A 10,922-nucleotide genomic window follows, 5' to 3' on the forward strand; every position below is an offset into this window, starting at 1 on the left:
CGGGGCCGGGGATTGAACCCGGGTCCTCAGAACTGTGAGGCAGACGCTCTAACCAGTCGCCCACCCACCGTGCCAACTTTAATCATTATTAATTGTTAATTTCAAACCGTCATATGGAATGAATAATAACATTGAGATATTGCAAGGATTTTTTTTTTTTCATTTGTATTTTTTTTTACCAAACCCCTTTTTAATAGTAACTTGAATAATAGTTGGGGTAAAAAAAAAACTGTGTCCCAATTAATTTGTTGAATACATTTCTTAATAATGAAGGAATGAAACTATATGGTTTCACAGTCATAACGGCCCTTTGAGGGCCATTGAGACAAAAAAGGAGTTTGCAACGGAAGGCCGTTTCTGCAAGTAAAAAAGAAAAACTAAGCGAGCTCTACAATACACTAGCAGAGCTCACTTCAAGATTCCCGTGGAGCGCAACTTGCCCATACTAAGCTTCCCAAACTGGTCACGGACAAATAAAATGTGAGTGTTTGAATTGACGAGATCAACATCGAGAGGGTGTCTGAGCGTAAACGTCACCTCTGGAGTACGAGTCAATGGGCTGTTCCAGAAGCCGCCAGCAGGGGACAACAACGAGCAAGCAGCACAAAAGACCACGAAGAAGAAGAGAAGACGGAAACGGCAACAACAGCAAGAGCGTCGGGAAGTTTTCAGGTTGAAATACTTTTGGGACTTAATAGTTTGTGTCTTATTACTTGCTACGGTGTGACATTTGTATGCTAACAATGTGCCACATCAAGAGCAATAATTAGGTCGTGTTTATCAACTTGAGAAATGATAAAACTATTTGGGCTTTTTCCTTTGGGAAAGAGGAATAATTGCTGAATAAATATCTTTCCTTTACTCACGAACGCCTATTCAAATGGTGATTTAAGGGTAAATGTTTTGGAATTCTCCTTAAATCACAAATCAATTTATCCCCTTGAAATGTTTGAAGGTGTGTGCACAAATCATCAATTCAAACAAAAACAAAAAGGCGTCTGTGAGTCAAATGTATTTATTCAGCAATTATGCCGATTAACCGAAATAAAAAGCTCCAATATTTTTTATAATTTCTCAAAAGGAAGCAAAAAAAAAAAAAAAAAAAAAGTCTTGTTCCTAGAAGTTTGCTGTTGCATTGGACTGGTCACCAGCTAATGTCAGGGCACTGACCGATTGTGTGTGTGTGTGTGTGTGTGTGTGTGTGTCAGTGTCAGTCAGTAGGTCAGTCAGTGAGTGATGACGTCGCCGATGCCGACGAAGGTGTTCCGCAGCCCGGCTCGTCACGGCTACGCGGTAGAGGCTTCGCCCTTCTTGGCCCAAAGGCTGGCGTGTGCCACCTCTCAGCACTACGGCATAGCAGGTGATCGCGGGCGGTTGCGGCTGAACGACCTCTGACCTCAGCTGTCTCTCTGCTCTCGCGCAGGCGGGGGCTCCCTGCTGGTCCTCGACGACACGCCGGCCGGACTTCGCCTCGTGAGAAGGTAACTGCAGGAATGGCGATGACGGGATGGACGCCGCCCACGTCTTCAAAATGGCAGCTGATTAGAGCTCGAGGGCAAATCAAGGTTAGCTGTTCTAGTTGTCTGTTCGCTGGCCGTCACGTTTTTGTGCTGTCAGGTGGGAGTGGAGCGACGGGGTGTTTGACGTGTCGTGGAGCGAGGCCAACGAGCATGTGTTGGTGGCGGCGGGCGGCGACGGCAGCCTGCAGCTGTGGGATGCCCACCGGCGGGACGTCGCCCCCCTCAGGGTGGCCAAGGAACACACGCAAGAGGTCACGCGCACTCTCTGGGGCGCTCGTGTGTCCACGTGTATGTGTGTTCATGCGAGTGTGTGTGTGTGTGCGTGCGTGTGTACGCAGGTGTATGCGGTGGACTGGAGTCAGACGAGAGGCGTGGACGCCATCGTGTCAGGATCGTGGGATCGCACCGTCAAAGTGGTGTGTGTGCATTTGTGTGCGTGTTGAATTTCCTGGTGCCACATCTCTGACCTTCAACATTGTCTCCCCAGTGGGACTCCGTCCTCGGCCAATCGCTGAGCACCCTCACGGGTCACCAGGGGGTCGTCTACAGCACCATTTGGTCACCTCACATCTCGGCGTGCTTTGCTTCAGCCTCAGGTCAGACACACACACGCAGGATACGTCACGGCCACGTTTTACCACAAAGGGGCACTGTTGAGCTGCTGGTGTGGACTCGTGAGTGTTGTCGGCAGGTCAGCCTCGTCATCTGACCACGAATAGCGAAAATCTGCAGATCGTTGATGGCCATTATCATTGCATTGGGGGAAAAAAACCGTTTTTTTTTTCTCAGATTCTTGAATGAGTGGTGATAAACTGCCATTAGGGTTTTATGGGTTGATCTGCCCCACCCCAAAAAAAGAGGAAGGAAAAACAATTGAAAAGAGATACATCTGCGAATAGGTTAATCCACAAGTGCCTGACTGCAAGTGTGTGCGGTCCACTGTACCTCTATTTCTGCTTTCTATTTGTTTAGTTTCGGTGTGTGCGTGCGAGCTTGTGTAATTCTGCGTGTGTGTCTATCTGTGAATGTGGGTGTCGGTGTGTGTGTGCTTTTGTAGGTTTGTGCATTCATTTGTGTGCCGGATTACGTGTGAATTCAAGTTTGCATGTGTGAGTGCAAAATTGCGAGAGTGTGTTTGTGTCATCAATTTTATGTTCACGTTTTTTTTTTTTTTTTTTTCAATTAAAAAAAATGTTGTCGTCAGCTGGGATGAACGTGCGTGTTGCTTGCTGACCCGCCGGGGAAAATGTCCGCCTCCGCACTTTGCCTTTGCCGCACTCGAACAATCATTCTTCACACAAAAGGTCACAAACCAACCCCTGTGTGTGTGGGGGGGGGACCAGACCGGTGCACGCATGGAGCTCTTCGCTTGCTCCCATAAACGTAAAATGTAATTAAAATGTAAAAAGTTGCTTGGTGCTTCCGCAAGCTTGGCTTCCTGCCGCTAATGTGATCTCAAGCGGCTCCTCTGTTCTGAGAAAAACATCAGAGAGGAGCGTCGTGGGTTGTGGGCGGCCGTGGAAAATGGTTGGCGGAGGTTTGAACCTGACGACACGTCCGCACAATTGATGTTGCGAGCGTGACCAGGAAGACAAGAAGAAGAGAGGCCGTGGGCTAATGTGCCCCTAAAGCTGCCCTCGGCCTAACCCTAACCATCCAGATATGCGCTGATGCTAACCAGCGTGTCAAAATCACTGCTACTAAGTTCTGCCGCGTTAGCTGTAGCGCGAAGGTAGCCGGCGCGGTGCAGCGAGCGTTCTCCGATACGAACACGGAAGGCGGCGAGGTCGGACGACCGCTCAATGCGGACGCGCTGTTTTTATTTTCATTCTATTTTGACACGAGCACGCCGGCTGCAGTTTTTTCGGGTGACAAAAGGTTAGCAGTCCGAAACAGAAAATGCACTCTCGGGCCATTTTCGGCCGAAACATTTCGGTGGGCAAAAATTCGGTGCATCGCTAATTAAACGGGGTTCCTACGCACGTATGGAAAAGTCTGGAATTGAATGACATGAACGTCCAGGTCTGGAAAAGTATGGAAAATGAAACGATTGTACGGAAAATGATTCATGTTTCATCGGATCGGCGAATTATTACATTAAAGCCAATCAGCAAAAAATGCCGATCAGATCGGTGTAAAATCTCGTTCGATTGATTTGGTTTCCACGAGAACGAGAAAAAAAGCTTTCTTTTTTGAGCACCTGCCCCTCCGAAGCTCTCTGCACGCCCCCGCGTACATACGCGCACGCACACAAACACTCAGACGCGCACGCACACTCCGCTCGCCAACTGCTACGCAACAAAATGGCCGACGCCGCAGATTGTGCGGGATTTTTACTGGATCTTCACGAGGTGAACGATGCAGTCGTCGTGGTTAATTTCCGTCACGAGGTCACGATTTTCTTGGCCGACATCGAGACGAAACGAAAGCTGCAGACCGCCCGTCGTGCGGAAATCCCTTTTGGCCATCGGAGACGAGGCGGATCCGCGTCGGCGGCTCCGATCCTGACAGGGTTGCGAAAGTGCACGAGGATGAGGACGATGAGGAGGAGGAGGACGCTCAGCCAGCAAGCGGCTCGTTAATCTCTTTTGAAGCGCGAGTGCGACGCGTGGCCTCGGCCTTAATTTATGCGACGCTCGCCCGCGCCGCAAGAATGCAATACCCGCACTCGACGTGCGGCAACTCCTCGACAAGTCATCGCTTATCCAATTCGTGGACGACTATTTTGATCGTCGGAATTGTTTCGAGACTTCGAATTGTCCAAATGTTGGGAATTTCAGCCAAACTCTCAGCTTCCGGTCGTCCTCCATCAAAGCAGACCGCTTATCTTTGTCTTTGGTCAAACGAAGCCATTCACAAACTTCCGCTTTTACTGACGCATGTGACAAACCGAACGCGGAACTGAAGCATCATCAGTCCATTTGAGATCCTGTCCTCTTTTGCAACAAAGGGGTGCAAATTGACAAAATCATTCTTTTATTCATAAAATCGTGTGTGTGTGTGTGTGTGTATTCTCGCTCAGGTGACGGGACGCTCAGAGTGTGGGACGCGAAGGCGGGCGCCTGCCCATTGGTGGTCCCGGCTCACGACGCTGAGGTTCTGAGCTGTGATTGGTGCAAATACGATCAGGTGACTCGAATCGGAATCCATTTTATCGCCCTTGTCAGTGAAAGTTACATTCACACTTTTTATTTATTGATTGATTTATTTTTATAAACATGAATGGTCATAATAAAATAGACTAAGCGAAAATAGACGGTGCAAAAAGCATTTTATGTGAGTCTGATGGCCAAGGGGAAGAGGTCGTTCGTGCGGCGGGAAGTTCCCGCGGCCTGCGGCCTGCGGGGAGCCGGTGGAACGAGTCGCACACGCCCGCCCCTCGGGTCCCTGAGACGTAAGAGTCCCGGACGGACGGGAGCCCGCGGCCTGTCTCGACGGTGCGCCACGGTGATGGAGGAAGCGAGGATGGCCGTGTAGAACCGCACCGACGTCTCGGTCAACTGCTGCCATAGAAAGGCCATCCTCTGCCCGGGCTTTTTTTGGCTCCCGCTTGAGGTCTCGGGTGATGGCGGCGCCCAGGATGAAGGGGTCCACGACGGAGCCTGCGAGGGTGACGGGCCGCCGCGGGCCCGGTACTTTCCTGAGGCCTGCAGTCATCTTTTTTTGTTTTCTGGGCGTTAAGCTCCAGGTTGTTGCGGTTGCACCGGGACACCTGGCGGTCGAGATGAGGGCGGCGGCGTCTGTAAACTTGATCGGTTTTACTGATTGACGGCCGGAGGTTACAGGGAAAACATTATTGGCGGGCAGAGCAGCAGAATCAGTCATGGACGTCAGTCGGCAATTGTTTATTCCAGAATGATTTGGTTTCTGGAGGCTTATGAAGGCCTTTGAAGTGCACATGCCATCTTGTTAGAAAGTTCCACAAACGTGCATTCCGTCTTCAGTCGTCCTTCAAATTGTTTTCCACCTTTTCCGGAGACGCTCCTCATGTCCCATCCATTCCCGTTCTGTGAACAATAGCAACATGGCCGCGTGTGTGTGTGTGTGTGTGTGTGTGTGCGCACACGCAGAATATTGTGGTGACAGGCTCCGTGGACCGCAGTTTGCGCGTTTGGGACCTGAGGAACCCCAGACAGCCTGTCAATCAAATGAGAGGCCACGCCTACGCCGTCCGTCGGGTCAAGGTATACGTGCGTGGCGAGCGACACACACGCAAGCCCGTCGTGTGTGCACACACTTAGTGACACACACATGCGCACAGACGAGACGGAATCAAAACACTCACTTGCACGGATGTCATTACGACACACACGCTCACGTATGGACAGGCACACACACGCACACACACACACACACACACACACACCTACTGTGGACGCATGAGTTCCCTGAGAGCAGATCGCCATCCTAATTGTCTGACTGTGTGTGTGTGTGTGTGTGTGTGTGTGTGCGATTTATTTGTAACATTTGCATGCATCATGTGACATGAGGTGTTTGTGTTTTTGTAGTTTTCTCCATTCAGTGGCAACATGTTGGCGTCCTGCTCGTATGACTTCACCGTCAGGTAATGCACACGCACGCGCACAAAAGTTGTCTTGTCGTGTTTTCTAACACAAACAGGACAAGAAGCTTTGTTGCGAGTCGAGCACAAAAACGTCCCACACTGTCTGCCGCACTTGAAGGCAGCGCCGTGCGGCCGCAGTGCGAGCGGCCGACAATATTCGCGTGCGCGCGCGTCATTAGTAGCATCCCGGCGGCTTTTGTGCTGACACGTCACTGCTGACGAGCCGCGCGACTCATTAACGCTAGCGACCTGTGACTTCATCGCTTTAGCCATCAACAATGAGTGCAGGGCGACCAATCATGGCTATGATTATGATGAGGATGAGAAGGACACACTCAGTGTCTCTCACACACACACACACGTGTACACACACTTTTGTGCACGCCGGTTAGTCGCATTTAGGCAAATATTTTTTTTAGCACAATGATTGACGCAGTCTGCACTTCCTGTTCTGATCTATATGCGAGTTGTGCAAACAGTGCTTGTGTGTGTGTGTGCGCGCGTGTGTCAGTGACTCACAAAGCTGACAGGTGAACACACTTGTGACACAATGGCAACAATGGGAGGCAAATCATTCGTTACCATGGAAACCATGTACAAAGAACTCTTTGTGCTCATTGCATCAACCTGCTCGCACACGCACAAGTGAAGTTTGTTTAAAAAAAAAACAAAACAAAAAAACAGTTCGTGTACATAAAAGTTAAATACAACTGAAGTGTACCTTAAAGATGTACTGTACAGTGAGTGGGCGGCACGGTGGACGACTGGTTAGAGCGTCAGCCTCACAGTTCTGGGGACCCGGGTTCGATCCCCGGCCCCGCCTGTGTGGAGTTTGCATGTTCTCCCCGTGCCCGCGTGGCTTTCCTCCCACATCCCAAAAACATGCATTAACTGGAGACGCTAAATTGCCCGTAGGTGTGAATGTGAGTGCGAATGGTTGTTTGTTTGTATGTATGTGCCCTGCGATTGGCTGGCAACCGGTTCAGGGTGTACCCCGCCTCTTGCCCCATGATAGCTGGGATAGGCTCTGGCACGCCCGCGACCCGCGTGCTTTATTTATATATATATATATATATATGTGTGTGTGTATATATCCTTTTTGTTTTTGGTTGTTTTGTTCCTATTTTTTGTATGTCCAGCTGCTAAATGAATGGCAAATACATGTCGATTTTGAAATGGGACTCTGATGCGAATGCCTCACCAGTCACGAAGCTCACCACACGTCACCGCTTAACGTCGCTCGCGGCACCTTCGGTATCGACGCGAATGCGCTTACGCCGATGATTTTTATGTCCGGGAGGGGAATTGTAGCATTGCTAAGCACGAGTACGTGCGTGAGTTTTTGATGGGAGAGACGACCAAGCGGCAACTGAGCCAATAAAAGTTGGCCTGCGGACCTGAGCCGACAGCAGCCAATCACACTAATTGAACCACTTTCTCGTGCGTGCGTGCGTGCGTGTGGTCAAAGCCCTTGCGCAGCAAACCTTCCCTCCAGATTCATCCACTTTGCAAATGTGATTAGATCATAGTGAGAGAGAGAGGGAACACTGACCGCCATCGGGCACCATCACACACGTACGCACGCACGCGCACATGCACACACCTCACGCGTCACCTGGAGGTGCCCCACTAAGTGACCAGTGTCACCAAAATGTACTGTTCCGTGTGTATGCGCGCCATGTTGCAGTGTTGTGTACACGCAAAGTGAGTGAAAGTCAATGAAAGCTGTGCGTGCGTGCGTGCGTGCGTGCGCGCGCGTGTGTGTGTGTTTGTAAGTGAAAGCGTGTACGAATATTTTGTGCTGGAGTGTAACTGTGTATGTGTTATGTGTTAGAAGTGCACAGTGTTGTAATTGCGGATAGATGTCACAAGATGGTGGCAAAGCACTTAAATGAGAGAGGATCATAAAGCATCAACACCATGCTTCAAGCATGTACATGATCATGAAGCAATGTTACAGTCGGTAAATGATTCGTCAAACACAGACACGCCTTCACATGAGGCTCATCAATAGTGTTAGCTAGCTTATCAGCCTGATGAACATGCTAGCAGAAGCCACTCAAATGTGAATCTAACATGTTTGTCATTTATTGCTGTTGGAGGTTTTGGGACTGGAAGAATGCAATTCCTCTCGTGGACACGGTGGAGCATCACTCTGAGTTTGTGTGTGGATTAGACTTCAACATGCACGTACCCAACCAGGTAAAAGCACAAAAGAAGACGTATGCAAACAGCGGTCTGCTACTTTCATGCTAACATACACCCTGTGCGGGCTAACAGAAAGTAGCATTCACGTTATGGTAATTCAAAAGACATACAGAGCATATAACCCCTAATCACAGGTGTGTGCGTGCGTGCGTGTACACGTGTGTATTGTTTCTAGTGACTTTCATGCACGCACACACATGCGCACAGTCTATAGTACACGTTCTTTCTACTTAACTGCTTCTCTGAAGGCAAATGAGAATAAAACAAATTTGCTGACCAAGCTAACAATGGCGCGCACGCACACACACCAGTGTGGCCGTTCCTATCCAGACTCAACCGCGTGTGTGATGGATCCCCTCTTTATGGCCCATTTTGCAGACGCTCTGTGTGTGCGCGCGTGTGTGTAGATGTGCTGATAAATCTCAGATGACTTCCCAGTTCTGTTGAGGAAAAAAACAAAAAAAAAAGCTCCCTTCTGGATATTCACCGCTGTTAAATGCATCTGCGTGTGTGTGCGTATGCATCTTAATGTGAATGTGTACATGTGTGTGTCTATATGTGGTTTGCATGTAAGTGCGAGTGCATGTTTATTCACGTGTGTAGTTTTGTGTGTGTGTGTGTGTAAGTCTGTTTCTGCGCGCATGTGTGTGTGTTAGGGTTGTAATAGTTTTGGATTTTCCATTATAGTTTTTATTTCATTTTGACTTCATTTTCAAATTCAGTTTTAATTATTTTTTAGAGCAGGTTTGTTAGTTTTTATTTGTTTCAAATATGCTTCATTTTAGTTTGGTTTTATGAGTTTCAGTATTAGTTTGGGGTGTTTGTCAAGTTTGAGAGATTAAAAAAGAAAGTATGGTGTAATAAAAACTACAGTCATTTTTTGCCAACCATCCACAACTCAAACGCAGGTACTTTGTATCATTCTACAGAATTTGAAGTGCAATAAGCGCAGCGCAAAATGCCGCGTCTAAAGTTCGACGAGTCGGCTCCGTCAAACCATTGATGAGACGCCTGCTGTCGTGCGGCGTCCTTCTTCAAATCGGTTTCCTTGCCTTGTTGCTCATTTGCAAACTTGTCAAGTGGACTTTCGGCTCTGTGACCCACCGAGAGAAAGCGAGCTTGCTTTTCCTGCTGCATCGCCAGTGAAAGTGCATCCCGTTTTGTTTGGAGTCCACGATGATTGTGGCAATACTTTTCAAGTTTTCCCGCCGTTGCTGAAGTCGTGCTGCGAAAATGTCCCGTCGTCGCAGTCGTTCAATCATCTGCTGCGTCGGCGTCACAAACTTCTCGTCTGCTTTCATGGCGGGAAACGACGGCATTTTCAGTTGGCCGTTCCTCCGAGTTTTCCCAAAAAGACGAATAACCGTGAGGGCGCTAGCTAGCCGTTTCCGTTGAGAACACGTAGCAAGAAAACCAGCTCGGACGTAAAAGTTAGCTCCGTGGCAAAACTGGCGCCCGGTCTGGCGATCCGTCAATGTGATGACGTTGCCCGAAGATTTCACTTCTCGCCGATTCGGCGCATTAAGTGAACTACAGTTCCCGAAGGATTGTTCCACCTTCCTTGTGCATCTGAAATAAGTTTGAAATCAACGGCAAAAACTCCTGTATGAAAATGAAGTATATTTTTGCTCGTTATAGTTAGGTTTGCAAATTTCAAATGTCATTTTAGGGAACGCTTGGCAACAAAAAAGTTGTTTTCAATTGTAGTTTTAGTTATTTCCTTTGATTTCGTGTACTATAATAACCTTGGTGTGTGTGTGTGGTTTGAGTATACGCGTGCGTATGTGTGCGTACTTAGCCGTGTGTGGGTAAATGTGTGCGTGTATGCATAGATGTGTGTCAGCGTGTATGTACGCATGTGTGTGTGCTAACTGGATGCTGAAAAGCACTCCGTTTTCTTCATCTTTAAAAGATGTCTCACGCTTGATGCGCTACTGTTACCATGACAACACACACACTTGACCTTTGTGTTCAGGTGCTGGACTGTTCGTGGGATGAGACTGTGAAGATCTACACGCCGCCGCGTTTATCTGCCGCCACGCCGCACCCCTGACCAGGACACGGCGATGATAACGAGGACGATGAGGACACGCCCCCGCCCGCCACGACATCATCACGCCTCAGAGACGCAGGTCACCCGATGCGCCCCGCCCCGCCCCTCGCCTTTGTCGTGGCGCCGACTTAAACAGGAAGTAGCGCTGCCTATCCGCAGCTCAAGTTCCCGTGGCGAACGGCTGTACGTCCGGTAAGAACGAGGCGAGCGGCCGATCGGACGGCTTCCGGTTTTCCATCCATCGGTTTGCCGGCGTGGACTCATGCTGGCTAATTCCCGATTGGAACGCTAACCTCGCGCCAATACGTTGCAACATTTCCGCGGCGCCAAATGACAGCAGAAGTCGTCCGCGGGAACTTCCACGCGGAGCCAGACATTGAAAGCTCGCCCCTCGCTTGTTGCGTCTGTGGGGCAAGCGGATGAATTAGCCCCCCTCAGATGCCCTCTCTGGACTTATTTGAACATTGATGAACAGCGATTGAATAAAGGGTGACCTTCAATTCTGTAAATGTTGTAAGCTCGCCAACAAGATGGCGACCAACTTCATACGGAATGTCAACTGAAAATGATTTTCATC

General features: G+C 49.2%; 1 protein-coding gene across 8 annotated transcripts; it reads left to right on the forward strand.

Moving 5' to 3' along the window:
- Positions 1-518: 518 nt before the first annotated feature.
- Positions 519-10,845, forward strand: pex7 (peroxisomal biogenesis factor 7). Of its 8 annotated transcripts, none has more exons than XM_061753354.1 (11): positions 519-672; positions 1,219-1,293; positions 1,424-1,481; positions 1,618-1,771; positions 1,859-1,936; positions 2,008-2,116; positions 4,543-4,649; positions 5,591-5,704; positions 6,029-6,084; positions 8,187-8,286; positions 10,268-10,845. In XM_061753354.1, the coding sequence occupies exons 1-11, from the start codon at positions 555-557 to the stop codon at positions 10,343-10,345; spliced, it is 1,047 nt and encodes a 348-aa protein (XP_061609338.1). In that variant the 5' UTR covers positions 519-554; the 3' UTR covers positions 10,346-10,845. The 8 variants fall into 8 exon arrangements, with proteins under 8 accessions (XP_061609338.1, XP_061609339.1, XP_061609333.1 ...); XM_061753357.1 differs by having other exon boundaries at positions 567-672; positions 1,215-1,360; XM_061753355.1 differs by lacking the exon at positions 1,618-1,771 and having other exon boundaries at positions 1,219-1,360; positions 1,424-1,565.
- Positions 10,846-10,922: the final 77 nt, after the last annotated feature.

This window comes from Phyllopteryx taeniolatus, chromosome 18 (assembly GCF_024500385.1).
Source record: "Phyllopteryx taeniolatus isolate TA_2022b chromosome 18, UOR_Ptae_1.2, whole genome shotgun sequence".
Classification (NCBI taxonomy): domain Eukaryota; kingdom Metazoa; phylum Chordata; class Actinopteri; order Syngnathiformes; family Syngnathidae; genus Phyllopteryx; species Phyllopteryx taeniolatus.